Source organism: Grus americana, chromosome 2 (genome assembly GCF_028858705.1).
Source record: "Grus americana isolate bGruAme1 chromosome 2, bGruAme1.mat, whole genome shotgun sequence".
NCBI lineage: Eukaryota > Metazoa > Chordata > Aves > Gruiformes > Gruidae > Grus > Grus americana.
Genome location: NC_072853.1, coordinates 96691799 through 96716439, shown reverse-complemented (window position 1 = coordinate 96716439; position 24641 = coordinate 96691799). Strand labels below are relative to the sequence as shown.

The following is a 24641-nucleotide window of genomic DNA, read 5'->3' as shown; positions in this document are numbered from 1 at the left end:
AAACAAAGCATATTTGACAAAAGCAGGAATAAAATAACATCTACCTACTTCAGCAAGTCAACAATAACAACAACAAAAACCCCCTAGATAAAAGCATTTCCATCATGTTGACTAAGCATATTTTTCCCTAAACAGCGTTCCATTGTGAGCTGGCTTAATCTAGTGATGAACTACATCAATATAGTTTCCATTTCTGCAACCAATTTGCATATCCAGTTGCATAAACAAATCCTTACTATAACCACTAAAGCAGGAGCCTCAGTTACCTGTTGTAACTAGCCATTCACAGATGTTTCATTTGCTCAGGCATTTTTCTCACATGCTGGAATTCAACTGTCAGAAACAGAGGCCATAGGTATTAAAACCATGTGTGAAAAAAATGAAGAATGGAAGTCTCACCCACAACGCACTTTTGTCTTGTGCTATCACAGGTCCCACTGAGGGTTTTTTTCTTTTTCCTATCTATAAAGCAGAAATACGACTCTTGCAGGAACACACCATTACAGTCTAGAAGAAAGTGCATCACTTCATAATTCATTTTAGCTTTATTTTGTGTGTACATTTGTACATTTCAATCAGGTTCACAAAATGCAAAACATTTGTTATCAGAGTATTTCATACAGAGGTCGACGTATAGCTTTATGATTATTTATTTATAAGCACATGCAATAAGCTATGGAAAGTTTATGAAAGTATTTTAACAGAAACTTTTAATCAAATAAATGAGCGTGAAAAATTGTGTTTGACTTTAAATTCTCTATATGAGCTACTACAAAACATTTCCTATCACACACACACATAAAATATAAAAACTACTTACAGGCTCTTGAAACCTTACAATTGAACAACTGTTCCACTGCACCTCCATTCTAAAGCATAGAAGTGGAAATTGTGCAGAAAAAAGTTTTACTTTAAATAAATGTCCAACTGTTATTGCTGCTTTTCAAAGAACCTGAAAGCGTACAATGAGAACTTAGAACTAAACAAACAGCTGAATGGATGTATTTAGATCATTACTGCAATTGAAATGCAAAAGGTAACTACAAAAGTTTCTCAAAATGTTGTGGGTTTGTTTTGTTTTGTTTTTGTTTTTTTTTTAAATATGTACATAGAGAACTGTACACAAACAGGGAAATAAAAAAGTTGCTTAAAAAATGAAAGATAATAGTGTACAGTATTTACAGCTTAAGTGTTATCTATTAAAGTCTTTTTTTTTTTAATTGGAGCTAAAATGTTACATGAACATGCAGTACATCCGCAACTCAAAGTGAATACCTTTTTCACAGCATAATATAGCCCTGTAGAAAGCATAAATCAACTATATGTTAAATCACTCTTCTCCATCACTGTTCTTGCTATCTTTGAACTTCATAACAATGCCTAGGTCATGATCCTTCAGCTTAGGTAACTTCGTCACGTGACAATATGAACATTTGTTTCTAATACAAATTTGCAGAAGGTGTTCTATCCACACAACACTTTACGGAGAGATATTATGCTGCATTGTGTATGATCTATTAAGTCATCCTTGATGAAAAACAGTATTGGAGGGGCACAATTGTCAGTGGACTGATAGGTACCAATTTTGCCTTTTTCATTTTTAAAGATTTTCAAATTCTCTCCTCATTTTCTCAGCCAAATCCAACTGGTTATCATGCCGTAAAGCTTATAGTACGGCTGTTGCAGTTATCAATACGGGTGTCAAATACTGTAGCCTTTTTCTAACTGTAAAATAGATATCTGTCTTTAGTGGTTTCTGCAAGCATTTCTGATGAGTTATGTGCTATTCTATATATTGCCACAGTCAAAAGTTTAGTTACACAAATACCTGATTATCCTCTAAACACCAAAAATATTAAGGGCCTTCAAAACTTCATTATTTATATAAAAGTTAAGCATATTTCAAACAAGTAAAAACCTCCAGCTAGTAATTTTAAAAGGATTTATAGCTCTGATGGCCTCATCAATATACCTTATATTGATGCATAATCCAGAAATAGATTTTACAATGCTGATATCAAATACCTGAATTAAACTTTAAAAGTTAGATCTCAAATCAAAAGGAATGCCATTTATCTCAATCAAGCATTACTTATTTTACTGAAAATATCTCTTCAGTATTTACTTTGCCTTATAGGGTTTTGGGGTTTTTTTAATAACAAAAGCAGCACAAAAGGACATACTATCCATTCCCTTTAACAACTGACAAATCTTACTAGTATTCATGCAGTAACTTCTTGAAGCTTTCAGCAACTACAAGATGAACAATTAGAAATGGAAAAAATGTGTGTTCCTGAAAGAAAATACTTCTTTAGATCATTACTTTAGACTATAATTGTTTTTACACCTGCTACACTGGGACAATACCCTAAGCAGTAACATATCTTTGAGGACTTTGAGATATCTCTGTGATTACATTTAAACTTAATGCAGAAACTGATTTCAAGTATAATTCTAGGCATGAGCGTGGGGAACAGCTGTCAGGACACAATCTTTCTTACTTACAAGGTATCAAACGGAATGCACGCAAGTTAAAGTCTGTCTTCTAGGACAATTTCATTTTCACCAAAGGTTGTGCAGTTAAGTACACAAACTAGTGCAGCCCAGCTGAAGATTCCTTACCGTAACAGAGTACAGAATACTTTCCCCACTGACCTTAAGTGCTGTGGTGGTATGACCAAGGTGTGACCAAAAATAGGACTTTTAACCCAATGCTGGGTTTTCAGCTGTGTTAAATTCACCTGTACACAAAGAACACCTATTCCTTCTGAAGCTACAGCTGAGGATTTAAACAGTCTTTTCACCTTGAGCTGCTCCCAATCTAGAGGTTGGAAAAAAAAAAATAAAAGTTTCAAAAGATATTCTGTCAATATGCTGATGCAGTTACATGTTAAACTCTGGCAACACTCTAAGTTAAGTTCTAGCACATATATATATGTAGCAATCCATTATAATTTATGAACAAAATTCAGAATTTCATTTTATCTCAAATTGCTTAGAATTAAATTAGGTTGCAGTCATCATCCTAACAACCAATCTCCACATTTTTCCCCTTAACTGAAATACATGTATGATTAAAAAAGCATATTGCCAGAAACAGAAGAGTAACTGAAAAAATTGTCATGTTCACAATTGGTTTTCTAAGCCTTATTAGAGTCCTATCCTTTTTTTTTTTTGGCCCTGATTCACCCATACTTTTATACACCTAGGAATATTGTGTCTGAAAAAGAAAATTAATTGCTTATGTGGAATTATACATGTGTGATGTTGAATGGCTATATACAAAACCATGCAGCTCAATATGCTCATGATACAATATTCAGATTCAATGCAGGAAAGGCATTATTAGAATACACTTAGTGCGTGAAATACATGAATTAAACCAGAAAATAACAATTAAATCAGTTCTTACAGTTATTAGAGCTTAGACTCCATTACAGCTTCTGCTCAAATAACATTATATGTGCCTCCCCACCAACTGAATTCAAATAGAAAGTCTAACCAAAATAAATATCAGTGTGCAATATGTTGAAGAGGGAATACTACTTCCTTTAGAGTAATAAAAATGGTGTACTTCAAAAACAGAAAGCTACATTACACAAAATCAGGAGTACTCTCTCTTTGGTCCATGTTGAATGTTCAAATCTGGCTAAATTATTGGTTTCTTTAAAAAAGTCAACAGAAAACTTCAAATTATATCGTTAGTCATTGTACACAGATTAGTTTCATAAACTCAGAATTACCCATGAAATGAAAGACAATTATTTGGACGAAATTTTTCCTTCAATATAGCTAGGATGTTGAGTCAAACCAATTTTTTTTTTTTTGATCATGTTGATAAATTGGAAGTGTGTGGAATGTTTAAATCTTAAACCACAGCAGCTTCTAACAAAGCAGCAGAAGCTTCTTCAAATTCAGTAGTATATTCAGTATTCCTCCCCTCCTCTAAAGATTAAATTGTGTTGATGCATTATTTGTTCTTAACTAAGAAATTAATCATTAACAATGCATAGAATGTGCCTAGTGATACAACTCAGAGACAGGCAGAGCTATTTGAAGATAGCGCTAAAAGATCCTGTGTGGACATCTGCACAACACTGTATTGTCCAAAGGGAACCAGAGTACCATCAGTGCCATTCACACACAAGATAACTTTGTAGCCTGATAGCAAGAGGGAAGGGAAAAAAGAGTTATGTGAAGTAATTTTCTTTTTCTTAGACAAGTTATTTCAATTGTTAGTGCGTGTAAGGTATAGAACACACCCAAAACCATTACTTGTACATAAATACACACACACACATATATGCATACACTGCATTTTAACTAGAGCACCTTATGTTTAATAATGCTGTTCCTAAGGACATGGAATGAAACTTCAAAGTTTCACAGACATAAGGCCACTTACTCACCCTTCCTTTCATAGCTGGAGTTATTATGCAGTAAGTTCATGCTATGGTCAAAGAATACTTCATAGACAAACTATTTGTCCTCATACATCCCTCACAAAAAATAGTTAAAAACAATTTTCTATCAAATACTTAACTTTGTCTCTGTTAAGCCACTTAAGCATTATGTTATCTGCCTATTCATTGTTATCAGGCAATAATGCCATACAAAGCAGAGACAACTAAGCACCTAACAATGTTTTAAAAGTGATTACATGATCTATGCAATAAAAATTACTTGAAGGAAAGTAACTTAATGTCTGCAAAGATACCTCCTTGTCAAAGGAGTAAAGTTACAATGACAACAATTTCATTGGCACTGCAATTAAAACAAAGAATGAAGTTCATCAACAAAAGCTTTGCATATGCATTTTATAAGCTAGCAGTAGTCTGTTATAGTTTAATTTAGTGAAAGACAGCAAGCCATTGATCAGTGGTAGCATAATAGCCTCATGCCATAAATAAGAATCACGATGCTTAAGGAAATTTGGAAACTGGGAAGAAGTTTCAGTGTGAGGTAATGACACAATCTAAATTACTGAATACAGCGCTTCATGAAACGGTTGGTTTTGATCCAGACAAGCATTTCCAGGTTGTCAAACAGAAATGTTTTCATGTCCGTTGAGTAAGACATTATATCAAATAACCAAATTAATTCAAAAGAGCAAAAATAGAATAAGAATGAAGATAGTGGTAAATTGTTTTTTTTTAAATCCTCTCCCCTAAAAATATATACGTAACAAGGCACATTAGGAGAAATATCTTCATTTATTTTATTATTCAATTTGACTTAAATACCTGAAATGAGTTTTCTCATAATTTAAGACAATGGGGAGAAGTTTAAATTGCCTTTTACAGATGTAATAATTTCATTGTCTACTAAAATGCAATGATTGTTATGCCAAAAAGGATCAGCAGAAAGTAAAAGCCACAAGACAAAAAACCCAGACTATGAAAAATAATTTTTTGAAGACATTCAAAATAATGAGAATATATTTTATATTCAGCCACATTTTAAAGCAATTCAAAGCCAAAAATATAACACTGAAAAGGCTTGTAAACCTATGTTTTACATTGTTCTCTGCAAAGCCCATAACTTTGTACATTTTCCAAACAAGATTTAAATACTTTTAAAGAAAAGAAATAATATTACCATCCTTAGCACTTAAAAAACCCCATCAACCCAACAGTTTATGTGGAGTAAAATAAAGGCAGACAGGTTAATTCAATATAATGTTTTGAAGCACTAAGCAATATGACTGGACTGTAAGTTATATTTTAACCATATTCTTAAGCTGTGCTGTAGGTGCCAGTGGTTTCAAGACTCCTGAAAATCTTTCTGACATCTTTACAGCAAAAGCTTTGAGCAATTTACTTTTCCTGTCAGCATTAAAAGCTGACTGCTGAAAAGCATTCAGCTGAGGAAAGATATAAAAAAAAAAATCCTTATTCCTCACACAGAAATTTGTGCCCTTTAAATTCTGCATTTCATAAATAGTTAGTAATTAGACTTAAAATTTCTATTCACTCCAAAACATTCATATTTAAGACACTTCACATGCACAACACTACTGTCCCTTTTAAACTAGAAAAGCACAAACTCTACTGAAAGCTAAGTATTTGAAAGTTCCAGATATTTTAGTCTTTCCAAAGATACAAAGTGTTCAGAAACAAGGTAGTAAATACATTGGTGCCGCCCCACTTCCTAACGTTTGGAGTATAGTGACTATTTTGTTAAACTTAACATTTTTGTTTGGTAGAAAACTAGTATATCGTATTTTTATCCCTTTCTGTTTTCCTCATAGGCGTATTCTCTTACAGTCTGTTATATTTGCGTGTTCTTTAAAGAATACGTGTAGGGTTAAGAGTCCTATCAGTGCTTAAATAAAATATAGAGAGCTTATTTGCAACCGGTAGCCTTTCCGAGGTTTTCAGAAGGGTCGGTGACCATCTGTATGTTTTAGACAAAAATAATTTCAAGGAAAGCATCAGTTTAAGATTTGTTTGTGCATACGTAACAGATTGTACTTAGTAACCCTCCTACAGCCTCCTTAAACTACTGATTTCTGACAAGCTAAAACCACGAAGAAATGATGTGCTGAGCTTCAGAAATCTGCCATGAGTCATTCCACACATAGTGCTAATTACATCAGGGTTGCTAAAGCTGTGGTTCTTAAACCCCATCAAAATTCATCTATACTTTGAAATAGACCTAACAGCAAAGAGATGCTGCTAATACACAAGTCAGTTATCTTGCTGTTTTACCTGAATTCGAGTGTATGCTCACAGCATTCTTCTGTAATTACAATGTCAAAGCTTACCCAGCCAACAATTAAGAATTAAACTCCAAGTTTGGCACATATGGCAATTTTCAGGAGCATCCTTTTATTTTATTACAACACTATTAAGAACGATGATCCCATCACCAAGCATTAACCTGACCGGCAGCTATTCAAGGTGCTTTATCTCAACTCCGCACACATGGGATCGCACCTTGCCTGTAACTGAGGCACGTAAGGCGCAGTGCAGAAGTACAACAGTTCAGACACTAGAGGACAGTCTGTTCATTTGACTGAACCTCTAGATTTGTAGTGCATGTTCCACATAGCTTCCTTCCTCTTGCACTCCAAGTTCATAAGCTGATGAATCCACTTTCAGGAAGCTTCTCTTCAGATTAAAGATTTCTTTAAACTAGTTGATTTATTTTCCTCTCCTATGTAAGTCTCAAAGCGTTGCAAGAATTCTTGAAAACGAGATAATTAACGTCAGTACTGTCTGTCCAACACCAAAGACAAGAGCTTCTAAGGGAGCCATATTCTTTCCTGCTACTCTGTAAATTCCAGCTACTGCAGCACCTAAGAATCATAAGAAAAACAATGATCAAATCACAGAAAAAGCCAAGGCTGAAATAGATGACAAGTTATTTACGGTGTCTATGCATCAACTACTTACAGAACATAACCAAACACTGTATTACTTCATGGCATTATAAAATTATTAGCCTTGTTAGTATTTTCTACTTATGCAAGTCCTTCAGGAATGATTTTCCCAACTGAACCAGATTAACTTTTTCAACATCAGTTTGATTTAAGAAAAATTGAACCTTGCCATTTCCCTGCAGACATCTTAAAATCTTTTTTCACATTTTTGCCTTTTGCCAATTTGAAAAGGTAACAAAAAAAAATCCTCTAAAAATTGACCGAGTTCAAAGTGTGGTTTAATAGTGCTTGTATAGGCAGGGAAAAGACAACAACAGTAATACTGCTAGTGTCTACAAAATAACTGTAAACATTTACACATCTATTAGCTTCATTTAATATTTCAGTTGAATAACCTGGTCATATTGTGTCAGTTTAGTTTTGACTTCAACTATTAAACTGTTAACATTTGTTTAACAAATCAAGCAAAACATGAAAAAGATCAAAGTATTGCATTGTTATCCATGAATACATATGAGAGTAACTTTCTAGGCAAAATGATTAGATTTAGAGCTATAACACATTAAAAATTAAGAAATATTTTTTCTTGTACAGTCATTATACTTTAAATGGGAATTTGCACACATCAAATGGCCAGGATAAACCAGAAACAAAATACTGCGCTGTAAACAGAGCCAGGTGCTACTAACTCCCTTCTATTGTCTTTCGCATACTGAATTTATCACATGCATTTGAAGAGCAAAAGTCACAGAGAAAACATATAGCTGTGGTGTCTTGGAGCAAATGCCTGAGAAAAAGATAAGTCTTTGTGTCAATCAGTCAAAAAAAAATAACATGCTAATGACAAATAACATTTTCTGCTCAAATGAATTCTGAGCCTTTTAAGGGTACTAAAATGTTCATTCAAAAAAAAAAAGAAATACAGGCTTGTATAGAGGTGTATCCACAGGTAAAAAATTTACTCAATCCAAACCTTCAAGATTTCACCTGGAATGAAGCTTTCATTTACTACTTTCTGAGCTAGTATTTTCTATACAGTCCTTGCTTGCCTTACCTAAAGAACAAACATTAAATTTATTGTCCTTTATTTTCTCTGAAGACCAAACCCCAAAATTTAATTATAGACCTTCACTATGTATGGTCTCAGATGCTATCTAATCATAATTAAATGGTTTTTAGACATCACAGAGGCTTTTTCAGGCTCAAAGAAAAGCCACCACATTATTTTTTAATAATAGGCAAGAATTAATAAAATTTGAATTTTCTTGGTTTTGCACAGTCACTAACAGGAATAGTCTGCTGAAGTGATCAAAAAACCATTAGTGACATGGAAATACATTAAGTCCCAACAGACTTCCTGAAAGTACAATCTGTATCTGAATCATCTGACATCTTAAAAAAGTAACACCTCATTTTAAAAAAAAAAAAAATTAGAAAGATAATTCACTAATCATTGAGGCCATATCAGTATTTACAAACACTATAATCAGACTGTTAAGTAAGTTTTTGTTTTGTTCTGTTGTGGTGTTTGTTTGGGTTTTTTTTAAAATCACGTTCTGTAAAGTATATTTTGTCAGAACTACCTCACCAGAAGGCTAGCCTCATGGTATTTCACTCAGCTACCCTGCATAAGTTTTTCCATTTGCTCCTTGACTATCTGTTGTCAAAAACTGAAAGACATCCTTTAGACTGAGCCCAGTGCTGACATTAAAATTATTTTGGTGATTGAACTCTCAAAGTGAATTCAAATCAGTCAAATTAGCATACAAGAATTTGATGCTATTAGTTAACCAACAACAGACATTTTTGACTTCTTGAGAAAACACTGAGATATTTTGGAAAATATCAACAATAAAAACTTAAAAAATTGGTAGTTTGATAATTATGTATTTATATTCATTAAATAACAGTGTGAAAAACAACCTGTAATGCATAACCCAGCACAATTGGTACAGAGCCAAAGTATACTACAATAGGCTGCCAATGAAGGAAGTGAGATTAGCTCACCAAAACAGGGGTGTACTTGCAGAGAAGAGGAAGAGGAGACCCTTCTGGATGAAATACAGCTAAAATCTTTGCCTCAAACTGCCTGACATTTATCTGATCTTTATCGGTTTGGGTGGGTTTTGTTTTGTTGGGTTTCTTTTACAGTAACTATTGTTATTTAGTAAATATTTTATACCTTTTTTAATAACCATTAAGTTCCGTGAATTTTCAAAGCCTAGAATCTGAGGGGTTTCCTGCTTTTCTATATGCTGGTAAAAAGATCCCAGGAGGCCAGAGAGTTTGAAAGATCTACCTGAGCAAAATTAAAGTTGCATTATTTAATAATCTATACTGCATTCATTCATTCATCTACACAAACAATGCACAGGACTGGAAATGCACAATGGAAATTGAAGTCAGTTTGCTATTTCAGTTTCTTAAGCACTGGACCAGACATACCCAAACAACTAAATACTTCAACTTGCATCACAGTTTGCAGCACAATAGCTATTAAAAATCCTCTCTTTAGTATTTTATCACCATAATTTGTTTTCAAAAGCTCCCCACAGAATTTCTTTCACTAGGATACAACTCAGCGCTGTCCAGAAACAAAAACACCTGAAAGTAAAAGTATTTGGCTAACCAAGTTGCAATGCTCTGTGCAAAACCTTGGGGAACAGCATAACAAGTCTACAGCCTAAGCTTGGGAGAAATTATCAGGTGAATTTACACATAAACAGTTCTGCTTACTTGTTAAATGTTTTGATCTGCAAAATTGGATGCCGAAAATACAACTGTGTTGCTCCTCTTTTTATGCATAGATAAAAGAGACAAAGTACTTTCTTTTGGGAAACACTGAACCTGAACCTTCCCCACCACAGAATACTGTAAAAATCTCTGCTTGGATATTCCAGCATCACATTTTGTATCTTCAGTTCTTCAGAAATGCTCATACACTATTGACCTTGTAACAGGGCCACTGCCATTTTAATCATGGGACAAAAGTCAGCATAACATATAATTTAAGGCACTCAACTGGTTTGACCTCCCCTTGGGGGGGGGGGGGGGGGGGGGGGAAGAAAAAAGTAGAGTTATGTTGAACTATACTGTGTTAAGTGATGGAAATTCTAGGCTGAGAATTATATAGTAATTAAAATAACTTTTTGAGGAAAGTCTTAACAAAATTTATCATGAAATTTGCATTTTTATTTACCCTTGAAAACCAACAGGCATGAAAAGGACTTTCAATAGCAATAAGAAATAATCTGTCACAAATCAACCATGAATGTGTTCAAAGCTGAAATGTTACTACTATTCTGATGATCTGGGCAGTACACAGAAAAATGGGAATCAAAGACAGAAAGGCTTGCCTACAGACTACATGATCGTTGCTAGATTTACAGTTCCTTTACCCTCAAAGGCCTTTCAAGTTAGACCATCTTGGCAACAACACTGAAGATCTTTGGGCAGAAGCTACTGCTCAGGTTAAGGTAAGACCCATCCAATCCATTGATTTTAATGTTGAGAACTCCTTACCAGCATTGTTTCAGAAAACAAAGCACAAGCTTCTTTTCTATAAAAATAATATTTACTATTTCCCTCCCCCTTCTCTCTCCCCCTCCCCCCCACAGAAAACTCAGCATGCTCCTATTTGCTTGGGAAATCTACTGTAGTCTATTTGCTAGGTAAATGTATAAATATGATCAAGTCACAGACTGAATAAAGTGTCCTACTGATCTTATGGCATATATGTTAGTATTGACACACAACAACAGAATTTCTTAGGAAACAGGGAAAACAGTATCTTATACTAATAACTCTAGAAGAAAACAGCAAAGCAGCATTTCCTCAAAACATTCTTGGCAACATCACTTGTGTGTCATATTTGGTCAGGTGTAACAGTTCTGCACTTTACTATGTAAAATACTGCTTTCTGCAATGTTTTAATGATGAGTATAGGTTTTAATTATAGCTTTGTGAACCTTTCAGCATGCTGCTTTAACAGAAAAAATAGTTAGCATCTTATCTGTGGATACAATTTCAAGAAATAAAAAATGTCTAAAAAGTATATTAAGTGGTAGGCATTAGACTAACACCATAAGAAACTCTGTAACAGATGTTCATGCCAAAGAGTGTTTCACCTAGAACAGCAGCACAGCTTAATTTTTTTTTGGAGAAAGGAGAAGAGGCAGGGGGTGGGGTGGGTGGGTGGGCGGTAAGTATTTCCTCCCTGTCACAAATAAACTAGAAAGTAACATTATGGCCAAGGCAAGACTGGAAAGTTCTTTCAAATCCATGAGCAAAGTGTAACTTCTCCAAACAAACAAATTTTCTTTGCTGTAAATCACTACCTACATTGCACCTTTATTTCTTTCAGAAGAGCAACATCCTATCCAGGTGCAATTTAAAAAACCTCCAGCAGGTCCAAGGAAACAAGCAGGAATTCAGCCTTGCAACCAATGGAATCAGAACTTCATTTCCAAGAGAAACTTGTGACTTTAAGGGTACTAAGAGGTAATGTTTACCAGAAACCTTTGACAAAAATCTGCAACAAGTATGGTAGGACAGGACTGCTCTTCCTTATCCCCAAAAGGATATTACCTGCTGAGCATACACCTTTTGAATAGCTTAGTACCCAATGTTTCCAAAGTGAGAGAGTGGGATGATTTCTGCACTTGTCTGATGATTTATAGTAGTTTTATCTTTACACAATAGAAGAGCAACTCAGCTGTCAGTATCATTAGGATAGCTATATAACTAAGGCAAAATCCAAAATAAACAATTAACAAATCACCAATTTGTTTTGTTTTGTTTTTTTTTTCTTTTTAGAAGGTAGATGTAAAATAAGAAAGGAAAAAACCACAAAAGACAGACTTACTGGTTATCATTGCTCCAGTTATAGAACCCAGAAATCCAATGCTGACCACAATGACAGAGATCAGCCTCCCCTGCCTATGCCTCTGCAGCATCACAAACATTAATACTCCCACAGCACCATGGACAAAGAGAGAGGAGAAAAGAGCCCAGAGGAAAACCCAGTACCACATCTCTGAAAGAAAGCAGTCAAATAAAGGGTTAATAATTCTGAGACAATAACTTTATAAGTAAGAAACTTTAAAACATTGCATATAATCAACAGTAAGAGAAAAGCAATACTGATTTCCATCTTAAAAAGAATCAATGCGACAACACCAGCATATGCTCAAGATACTTTCCCCCTTTCAGCAGTCTATCATAAAGGAATAACTCTATTATGATCAAAAAATTATAAAAAGGATTCTGGCACAATTCTTATTTCAGATGTATTATTACAAGAGGTCCATCAGTCTTTTAATAGTTTCTTTAAATGATGTTAATTGCAATTTCTTACTAGATATTTTTACTACTCCCACAGAAAGAAATATTCTCTGAAACAAAGACTGAACCAAGACAGAGTCAAGAATTATTTCAGGGGGTTTTGGGTTTGTTTTTTTTTTACAAGAAGCAACAGCTCATTTGTAACATCAAATGAGAAAACTGAGATTAAAGACTTCTGTTTATCTACCCAGGAGCTGTAATAGAGTGCTCTATCAAATTAGCTTCAAAGGCAAAAATAAAAATGCTACAATTTTAACAAGAACTTTTAACATGTCTAACTACTTGCTTCTAATTGCTTAGCACAGAACTTCATAGAGACAGGTAGTCACTATTATTTAAGTTACAAAGCAAGGACAAGAGATCATGAGAATGTGTGAAGTACAAACATTTCTCTGAAGAATACCAGCCATGATCATTACCTTAAAATAAAAGAGCAGGAACCATCAATGAAGCTACATAAGAATTAAAGAACCTTTCTCATTTGGCGGTAATGTTCAAAAAACATTTACTATAACTCAAAAGGGTGGGGAAATGCACCAAAAGATGGGGGTTTTCTTTGGTGGTTTTTTTTTTAGTTAACTACAGCAGGTATATATCATCACAGATTTCAGCAAATTTGGGCACGTTTTCCTGATTGACATAATCCCATGAAACTGTCATTAATTCAGAGTTTTTGCTGCAGTTCCCCCTCAAAAAATATTACACCTTCTGAGGTGAGCCGGTATTATTGCAGCTTGACACACATCAGTCATTTGAGCAGAAATATGACCCAATTAGCTAACTTTAAAATAATTAGCAGCTCAAACAAAACATACTGTGAAAGGATGCTGAGAAAGAACGATTGCTAGACAATAACCACAGTCCTTTAAGTCCAATGTCAATATTATATGTACACCCATAGCACAAACATAGTTTAAGATTTTTCCTTTAGTAGTACTTTGAAAGTAGACACAACCCTTCCCCTGTCATACAGCCATAAAAGGTAAAACTCTGTCATAGGACTTAAAACTCCTCTAAGTTATGGTAACCAAAAGGCTCTCTTAGGAGAGCAGCAAGGAAGGTGGGTGGTAAATATACATTCAGTTAATCTAACAGCTTTAGTTCAAGATGTAACTTCTCTGAGTGCTTGGATATATGCATATATATATTGAGGGTGGCTCCGAGCAACTCAGATGCTCTGTCCCTTTACCCCTGGCCCCAAGTTGGGTCTCAAAAATCTTTGCAAAAGGATAATGGCCACAATACTGTTCTACTACTGTTCTGTCTCCTCCTTCCCAGAAGTCACTGTGACAGTGCCAAGTAGTTACTCTACAAATACCTGACAAACCCCCTCACTAACACTGACTGATTGCTGATCTAATCTTCCACAGTCATAGATAGTTTGGGAGGGGAGGTTCTCCTGCAGTCCTAACAGGCCTTGTCTGTTACTAGTACAGCTTGAGTGTTCCCATTGTTTTTTCTAGTGGAAGCAAATAAGTGAGATTAGCCTTAGATTATCAATATAGAACCTGCCAGCCCTGCTAGACCTACAGTTTGACCATAGGTAAATAAACCTTAGGAGATGGCGGGGGGGGGGGGGGGGGGGGCAGTTTACTTTCCTGAAAATGTAAATCACATACAACTCTGGGCAGGAAAACCCTGTCTGGAAGGAACCCTTTCATTCTTCTAGTGTACATCAGAAAGGCTACCAGGGAAGACCCTTTCATGGAAAACTGTCACAAAACCAGATTCCTAACAGCTCAAAACACTATTATATCAAAATGACAAAAACTAAGCTCCTGTCCCACAAGGGATCATTTTCTTGAGCACCAAGTAAACCGTTAGCCAATACTTAAATTTTAGAGGTATGGACTGAGTAGACTATAGTTCAGCAATAGACTGAACAAGTCCTCAAGTCTAAATTGCTTTGTCAACATTGGCAGTGAAAACACACGAGATCTATGTTCCACTTTATGATATGAACAACCATGAAGAACAAAAGTTAGAGAAAAGAACTCTAATATGGGAAATAATGTATCTAGTAGGCAAGAGCAAGCATTTTGTTGCTCACAGATGTTGATCTCTGAAGATCTTAAATCCTAGAAGATATTATGTGCATATCTTAGATTTTCCATTTTAGTTCTCCACAGTAATATGGTTGAGCCCATCTCCCAGATTATTCAGAGAAACACAAAACTAAACTGCTGGCAGGTGTATGTAATGCTGAATGTACTATTTCAAAAGATAATTTGTTCTTACACAAAGAGGATGATTTGCCTTGTTTGCCAATAAAGACTGTAGTGGAGATGCTACTGATTTTCTGGACACAGCACCCTCCCCTGCAATTAAGTCTGTTACATGATTTTCATACCACTCAGGTTATACTGATATGCAAAATACTCAGTAAAAGGGAGGCCTGGATCATCAGGACAGAGTGCTGACAATGTTCTTGATCCAAATTTTCATTTCTCTTGACTAAGATGGATGCAAGAGATGAAACATCAGCTACCAAGAAAAAGTGAGGACCTCTTGTAATATTACTACAGTAAAGATATCCCAGTGAGGGACTATGAGAACACATATTTCAAATTCACAGTTGAAGAAAACACTTGGTTCTTATGTAAAGTTACATGACAACTGCAGGCTTCCAAGATAGCCAAACACTCCATAACTACACCAATGGTGTATTGATTAGTATTATCCCATCATTTCTTCTACAGTCCAAAAAACAAACTTCTGGAAGGTGTGCTGTTGTGGATACTGAATTCAGGCAGGTATCAACTGATTTCATAAAACTGCATCAGAATGAGACAAACTTGTCCCTATTTAACATGAAGCCCAAGAACAGAAGACTCAGTTATTTCAGGTGAAAAGGGGCCTGTGATTATGGCAGCCTGTTCAGCAGCCAGTTATTCTGAAGTGAACAGCCAATACACAGATATGCTCTGGGGAGGAGAAGCAAAGCTCTTGATATTGTCTCTCTGCAAATACATCTGAGGGACAGTTCCACAACCCTGAAAGCTGCACTTTGATTCTCTCTTAAAACTCCATTGCAGTTGAAAAGCTTGAAACTGGATGAAGAAAGTCTGTTGTAATCTGACTTGGACACTGTCATTCCCTGTAATTTCCACAGGTTTTACTAGGCACTGCTTTACCTTTTAGAAAATCAGTGTTTGTTGTCATTGTTGACCCTCACCAGGTAGAAAATGGAATTGATTTCCAGTCTTAGAAAGACTTATTAGGATGACTGTATTTTCAGAAGAAAAGGAAAGACTGACTACTCCCTGGTAACTAAGAAACCAAAAATATTTACAGACCCTTACACAACAAAATAACTACATCGCAAGCAACTATCTTCAGTCTTATTTACATTCCAAATAAGGCTCATGGAAAATTAGCATCCCCCTTCACTTTATATTTAGGGCAGGAGACATGAGAATAGAACCAGCCCTGAATGTCCTGTTGGACAAAGTAATAAAAGCTTGAGTTGTTTGGTACATGTTTTCTTCTCCTACTCCTTAAACGGAACGCGTACATTGAATGTATTCAAAAGGTAGAGAACATGCAGAAATATTTCTTGTTCCACACAAATGCAGCTGTATCATACATTTCTCCTGCAAAGCTGACTTTTCTAGTGATGGATTCAATGAAACATAGCAACATATTTTCCAGAAAACTTACACAACATACAAGATTGGAGTAACTTATAATCATAATTTATGAACCTTTCATCACAGTCATCTTTGTCATGGTAAAGTAGCTGTTAAAAAACCTGAAAGGTCTGTAATTCAGAGAATATCAATTCACTATTTCACATAAGTGTTTCCTGTTCCTCAGCTACAGACTGTACATTTAGTAAGAGACTGTATATTTATCAGCAATTATTCTGAATACAAAAATTTCTTTAGATTCCTGAGTAGGCATCACACAATTTATTAAGCCACCACTTCCACTTCATTAAACCATCACCTCAGTCCTAGAAGCTGAAACAGGACAAATCTCTTTTGAGCACCTTCCATAGGAAAGGCAGGAAGAGTCATACTTTCTCACCCTCTTTTATTTATCCTTTTTATGCCTGGTTGTTCACCACACTTACTTATTTACTCCTGCTCACTAATTAGGCCAGCGATGAAGATGACTGAGCTTTTTAGCATGGATGGACAGGGTAAGGAGGACAGCCATCCTTTTAAGTATACTAGAGGCGGATTCAAGTTCCATAAACCTAGAGGACAACTTAGTCATTTTTAACCTGACAGGTTGAGGGAAAAGAACTTAGTGCACATGAACTTCTGAGTGTAAGAGTTTGAGATTCACTAAAAATCAGTATCATCTAACTCCAAAATCATGATGAGATATGACCCTCAAAAAAAAAAAAAAAAAAAAAAAGAGCATGCTAGAGTAACACTTGAAGTAAGCAAAGAATGGGTTGGGGGTAACAGAGATGCCACTAGGAAATAGAGAAAGAGAATGTGGACCTCTGGACACAAACAGTCAAGACTTCGCTTGTTCAAAAATAACCTAGTTGAAAAATTCACAATACCTATAAGTGAAGTGAAACTGAAGTGTCTTAAGAACATGCTCGTAAAACAACTAATTATGTCTATATACAAATTCGTACTTTAAGAGGTTTAAACTTACTACATGATCATCATTGCTACCTTGATAAAAAAGGATGCTGTCAAAAAATTTCAGTCTTTGCATAGCTATACTAATTAGCTTGCTCTTTTGATGATGAACTGTAGATATGGAGTACCTTGCTGGTATGGTAATAATGAGTTAGCTTTACCTGACAGAGAGCTGATGTCCTCATAGGGCTACTCTGAAGAGCCATGAATAAAACACAACTTTAGAAAAACCTTGCAGCTTCCTTTGCTCGACCCTAAGAAAGTTTCAGGGTTTACTTTCAGTGTATCCAAATTACTTTAAGTAGCCAAAACACAACTTCTTTGTATCAAAACTCCACCCTTGCCAAAGGAATGCGCTGATGGGGAACTATGAAAGATCCAGTACTTACTAGTTTACAAACACATAGAAGTCACAGCTTTTCTAATGACAACTGAGATCCATCTTTCAGGTTTATATAAAATTCTTAGCACTTTACTACTACCTTAAGTCTTGTCTTCAGTTTGTGTTCCTTTCCACTGGTTTTACTTGGGTGGGGATTTTTTCTAGCAGAAAAGCTGCAAGGCTCAAATAACTTGTAATTCATGCCCTATCACTCCAGTTTTAGATAACTTCTTTGTTACTTTAGGTATCTATATATATCACATATACATATCATACATACATTATTCTTATGTACTACATACAGATATTATACATATCATATTGGTGTAGACATACACAACCTTACAGATTAGATTTGAGATTAGAAAAAGAGTTTTTAAAGCATGCTACAATTTAGAATAACATTCATATCACTTCCAATTTATCAAAACCTGAAGTTGCACTCCAACAGCTTTATCTTGGGCAAATAAAAATGCAAAGTCAACACACAAAGTATGTAAATGCTAACATTTTCAAATATTACATATATATGAACATACTGTCCTACTATCGCTCAGCTTCAGTAAACATAGAATACTTCCTTAGTCCTTCCTCTTCAGCAGTTCTGTTTTCCACTAGTCTTTAGCTTCTTTTTCCCAGATGAATAATGATTGCTTGTAACATTTCATGAATCAAGACTGATTACTGCAAAAGAAAGTAATGGGGCTTTGGGAAACTTGGTCTAGTGGAGGGTGTCCCTGTCCATGGCAGGGGGGTTGGAACTAGGTGATCTTTGAGGTCCCTTCCAACCCAAACCATTCCGTGATTCTGTGAAGTATATCTCCGGGATTCTAATCTACCCCAGCCTACCACTATTAGCTACAGAGTTAAGTCAAACAATAACTATCTGTGCTGTGAATACAAAGATAAAAATTTAAGTCAACAAGGTAGCACATGTTGAAATCTGACTTAAGAAAACATATAATAATGTTATATTCCTGTAGATTTACGAACTTGAAGCACTCAGATTAAGAAATACCAGTATATTATACCTGCAAACATAACTCAGTTTTTTACGTGTTACAGTGTTTTCATCATCACCACTGGGTCCTTTCCTTAATTATTGTATTAACTGGTACTTTCAAAGTTAACAGGGCTATACAGTCAAACTGTTGTTTGGAGATGCTAATGTTTTTGCTGCATTAACTGGAAGAGAAACAATTGCTGAAGAGCATTTAAATCATAAGTTACAGACTAGCCCTCTCAAGTTACAGGATAGGGGACAAAGACATAATCCAGACAATCAGGGACATATGATTACAGGATGAAGCTTAGGAAAAAAAAAAAGTAACAGACAAGGAGCATATACTATGCCACACCCATAATCTCTTATAAATGTTCACTTTCAACAAATTTAGGAGTTATTACTGTCCAGCACATTAAAATTATAGACTTTTATTTCAAAGTGTATCAAAACAGTTGTGGAGTTTTCAGCTGATCATCTTCGGACACTGGGGTGTGGGGAGGAGGAGGATGGCGGCTCTGACTTTAGAAGTCATACAGTACAACATAAGCTGCTTTTTGTAAACTCCTCTGCATGCAGTGGCACAGAGAAGACAACACTCTCCCCCCACCTCCTTAGTGGCCAATACAAACCCCACTCAGACCAGAAGCTTACACCTTTGGAACATGCAATAACTAGATGTAAAGTTAACACCTACATTTGTTACAAGAAGAACAGAAATATTGCTAAGTTCTTTAATGTGGAGGTAGTCTTTAATCATAAGTATTTATTTTAAATGGACACTAAAACTGGGTGGGGTTTTTTGGGCTAGGGGTTTTTTTTTTTTCAGTTCAGATTCAGCTGTTATCTGACTTGTTCTAGTAAACCCTGATCTACCACTAATCTAAATGCAACCAGTCCATTTAAATGAGAGGTTCTTGGGATTTGCAGGAGAAGGTAAAACAGACAAAGTAAAAGCCTCCTCTCCCACGGTTACTAGACTCTTACCTCCATGACTTACAGTAACACTCCTCTTCCTCCCGAGTGAAGGCAGGAAGATATGAAGCAAAGTATATCCTGTTGGTGAGCCAAGGTTTCAGCTACAAAGATCGGTTCTTGCAGCTTCAGCTATCACAGGGTGTGAAGTGTATGTAGCAGGAAACATATTGTCTGTGGTCTCCTGGGTATTTTGGGCCATATATGAAAGACAGGATTTCTTTTTTTATATTGAACCTAAATCGGTTATATAGTATAAAAATAATAGTTCAGCTTCTCATTAAGGGGAAAAAAACAAACACCAAAATTAAACCATTAGGGTTTGAAGCACTTCCTGGTTTAGGCTGGAGTTCATATCAGGTCCCTCCTGAAAGTTCTTGAAAATTAATATATCTTTAAGAAGGATACGAGTTGGTTGATGAAATTTCACAACTTTACACAAACATAACCAACATTGTCTATCTAAAGAAGATAAGTCTTTACTTACGCAACTTAAAAGCCAAGTCCAGACCACAAATTTAAGTCCAAAAATAAACACAAAACAGTCCTAAAGAATATTCATGGAACACTGTATATTTATAAATTTATTTTGCCAGTACTCTGAAGAAGTTTCTCCTTATACTTTACAGAGGTGCAAAAAGGAATTAAGTAGTCAAACAAAACAAACTCATTCACACATGTTTTCTTAGCATGGAAAACTAGAACTTCTGTTTTTAAACAAAGTTTACATCTACATTGGTAATGTATTTTAGGAAGGGTTTATGCATGTTTAATAACAGCTATTCAGTAATTATTATTATATTAAAACAATCTCCTAAGATCTAATCAGGAACAGTATATCTTCTATAGAAGATTTTAAATCCCGTGAAAGGTATTAACTGTTGACAGTCCTTAAGAACATTCAGCACAACAGGTTATGGCTATAAGGACAACCTGCTTTTAAGAACCCATTCAGCAGCTGTAGCATAACTACAACTGACACTGACATTCTCCAACAATACTATGGCAGATAATTATTTTTCATATTCTTTAATTTAAAAAGAAAAACCATTCCACCTTAAAAATACCTTGTGCAACCCCTCGTTGAATTGCAAAAGCATCAAGAAACAAACTGTTTTGCTTACTTAACACTCAGAACTGAATTTCATAGAAAAGCCTATATTGCATAATGCTCTGATAAGAAAAACTTTATAGAGGATGTCTGGCATAAAGAAAAGTAAATCCATTGTTAACTTTTTCCTTTAAGAGTACAAGATTTGTTTGTATAATAAGTATGCAAAATTAACTATTCACAAAATGAGTGGTATTGGTGTGTCACCACACCAATACCTGGCAATTTTAATCATCAGACACACATATTAAAAAAAATCATAGATTAAATAAAGAAAAAAAATTACACAACTCTAACCTTTTCATTACATTAAAAAGTATTCTGGAAGTTAAAAGAACAAGAAAGATAATAAAGCCTAAGACAATCACTTTCTATTTGCTACAGCTTCAACTTCGGCTACATCTCTATCCTCTTCCACCTTGAGTAGATATAAAAATAAAATAATATATCAATAATTAATATAAAGGGAGGAAAAGAGCATAATATTCTTTCATAAATATTAGAATATTTTCATAAATATTCAAAACATATCCACTTTAGTCAACATTTTCCACTAATCTGTCACCACCTAATATAGCTCTATACAAAGTAGAAAGAATTCATGCAGTAACATCTCTGCTCTTGACACCAAATCCCTGTTTATTCAGAACTGGAAGCTTATACTTTTCTTTACACCTGAAAAAATAGGAAATCAGGAAATTCACCTCTCCGCTATATGCCTTGGGTCTCACAGTAGTCAATATCCATTTTTCAGCATGCAACTGAGCAAAAAAAAAGAAGGCCAGTTCTTGCCAAAGCTAGCTAAATCTCCCCTCTCCTAACAGAGGATGAGAACCTGACTCTACTTTGGTTCACAGAACTGTTTCAGAACAGTTCAGTCTTTAAAAATCTCTGATACTTAAGATTATGTCTATTTGTCAGGAAACGTCTGCCACCCCATTAACTTCCACAGCTCTCATTGTCCAGGGTTGTACTCAGGGTGGGGGAAAGTCCCTGCTCCTCACATTCATTTCTCTGTTTTTTAGAGCTCTCTGTCAAATGCCAATGAGCATATATCCACAAAAAACACTCCCCCAAACATACTCCAGCCTTCCATACATATTTATACATTCACACAGGCTTTCTACAACCCTTTACTCACACGCAGGTACGCATCAAGTCGCCCATATACACATACCCTATACCACTAGCCTTTTATTATATACTTTGTACGTATCACACACAAAAGTGAATGAACACTTTCACATCCTCGGCTCCTTTAGTCGTGCAGTCATACCAGATCTCAGACGGACACACCAGTCCTCCCAACACGTAACACACAGATCCCTCTCGTTTCCCTGGACATAGCAACCCTACACCCAAACCCTCCAAGCACACACACATATTACATGCACAGTCGCAGAACAAGCACGCATACACACACACACACGCGTGCAGACTCAGGAACACAGACACTAGCTCTCCCTACGTGCAACAGACAGGGAGGACACCCCCCGCCCTACACACCGGTCCGACACCCACGCCCTCCATTGTGTACCACGGGGTTTGCTCTCCAGCCACGGAGCGGCTTCCCCCGGCTCCCACACTGACGGCACTACTTGCCCACCTACACACACAGGAGCGAACACGCGTACCCACGCGACTCTCCGCGCTCCAGCCCCGCTCGGCCCCCACGCGTGTGTCAGAGCCAGCCCACCCTCCTCCCTGCATACCCACGCCCAGCCGCCGCCCAGTTACCGGTGAGGTTGCGGAGGACGGTGCCATGAGCCCACAGACTCAGCACTTGCTGCACCGACAGGTTGATCATGGAGTTGTCTCCCGCTTCCACCTTCATCGTGCCAGGTGGTCCAGCGACCTCTCCTCCGCCGCTCCTCAGCCAGGGGGGACGGGCGGCAACGACGGCCTGACGACTGGGAGGCCGGACGCCTCTCGCCGCCGGACCGCGGGACGGGAGGGCTGCGGCGGCGAGGAGCAAGAGGGCGGGGAGGCGGCGAAGGGGCCTCCGCGCCGCGGGGGAGACATCGAGGACGGAGGGGGAGATGGCGACGGGGGGGGGAGCCGGGCGATCGGGCCGGCCGCTGGCGCTTCCCCGCGGCTCAGGGGCAGGGCAGGGTGGCCCTGAGGTGCGAGGGGACGGGCGACAAGGCCCGCGCGGACCCCACCGCTGCCTCCTTCTCTAGCAGTAACGGCCACCGCCTCGCCAGCGGCATCGTCACCCCGGTCCCTGGCATCACCTGGAGCGGGGGCGGGGCGGCCGTGAGACTCCTCCCCCTCCCTCACACGGGTAGCTCCATGCAGCAGCGGCCCCGCCCGCGGGAGAGGGAAGCCGCGCGCGTACGAAGGCAGCGCGTGCCGCCCGCGGCCCCCGGCGCGAGACGCCAGCTGCTGCCGGAGGGGTGGGAGTGGGAGAGGAGGGAGGGGCCGGTGGCCCCGCGCAGGCGCAGTGCGAGGAGCGGGAGGGTGGGGGCGCGGCGACTCTCCCGAGCGCGTGTGGAAGGGGCAGGGTCCCAGTGACCGTTAAGTAGCGCACGAGCTGCGCACCTCGCTCTGATTGGCCCTCGCCATAGGGACGGGCTCACCCCACGTGCCCGTAGCACCACCCCTCCCCGGGAGGGGGGCTCGTGCCCTTCCCGCCGTTGCGCGGCGGAGAAGCCGCCCTGTGCTTCCTCACCTGCCGGGAGGGACTGATCCGCGCCCGGGATGCCGTGACCGGGGTTGGTACCAGGAGCAGAAACGGCAGCGGCTTTTTTTTTTTTTTTTTTTTTCCACGCAGCGTTAAAATACAAAGCCCCACAGGGCGCGGGCGTTCATAGCTGCGCGGCTGGCACGGCGGGGCCTCAGGCTCCCTGCTGAGGAGGGGTGAGGAGACGGCGAGCTGAGGAAACGGCGCCGAGCGATGAGCGCGGGGGGGACGGGGCAAGGCTGGCAGATTATGCTTACAAGGTGAATTTTGCTTGGGAAGGCCGGTGCTGCCTGAGCTCAGGTGGCAGTGGGGTGTGCAGCAGAGGAGCTGTCATCCTGAGGCAACATCCAGGCAACGCCGCGTGTAACGTTCCTGTCTGTTCCTTTGAACCGAAGAGCTCTACAATCGATGCTGCTGCAGAATAAAGCCCTCAAAAGTTAGAAAACATGAGAAAGCTTGCACAAATCTTAATTCTGTAACCATGCTTCAGTCCCCCGTTCCTTTGCTTTATGCGTATATATAATTTTAAAAAAAAGCAGTCTAAGATGAACACTGCCTCTTTCAAAGCATAGGATGCATGGTGCTCACTGATTTAAAAGCTAGCAATTCCCACCCCCAAATTCTTAAATATGTGGCCCTAGGCCATATTTAGCGCACACATTTCCTCACTAGCCTTTCTTCAACAGCGCTTGCTATAGTACTTCATAAACATCATTTTATGTCAGCATCCTTTGATGTGAGGGGTTGGAGAGGTAAAGTAATTTGCAATATAACTTGCAATTTATAGATCAAGAGCCACAACAGATAAATCAACTAATATCCAGCTTGATGCCAATGACCATCGCAGGATGTTTGGTTCAGCAGGCCGCTCCCAAAGCCTTTTGTTTGCAATTGACAATGCTTGGCATTTCTGCAAATGGGTATCAAGCCAGGCAATGAGAAACTTACAGCAAACAGCTCCCTGGAGGGCTCTGGGTTTGACTGATTAAGCACAGGATCACTGCAATGGAGAAAGAACCCAGCTGCAGAGCCAGGTCTCCCTTCTGTGATCAGGGGAAGGTTCTTCCTCCCTCTTCCTGCAATCTCACCACCACAGCAACTTCCAGTTGTATAATTCAGGCCTCAAAGAAAACAATTCCCTTCATTACACAGTAGT

General features: G+C 37.9%; 1 protein-coding gene across 5 annotated transcripts; it reads right to left on the bottom strand.

Annotated features, from left to right (window-relative positions):
• Window positions 1-527: 527 nt before the first annotated feature.
• Window positions 528-23203, bottom strand: TMEM170B (transmembrane protein 170B). 5 transcript variants are annotated; one of them, XR_008576035.1, is made up of 5 exons: window positions 22540-23203; window positions 12249-12419; window positions 9567-9683; window positions 6711-7300; window positions 528-2821 (listed from the first exon to the last, which is right to left on the bottom strand). XR_008576035.1 is itself a non-coding variant. In XM_054817948.1 (4 exons), exons 1-4 carry the CDS (start codon window positions 22634-22636, stop codon window positions 7170-7172), a joined length of 516 nt encoding a protein of 171 aa, XP_054673923.1. In that variant the 5' UTR covers window positions 22637-23203; the 3' UTR covers window positions 528-7169. The 5 variants fall into 5 exon arrangements, 2 of the variants coding, with proteins under 2 accessions (XP_054673923.1, XP_054673924.1); XR_008576036.1 differs by having other exon boundaries at window positions 6939-7300; XR_008576037.1 differs by lacking the exon at window positions 9567-9683 and having other exon boundaries at window positions 6939-7300.
• Window positions 23204-24641: the final 1438 nt, after the last annotated feature.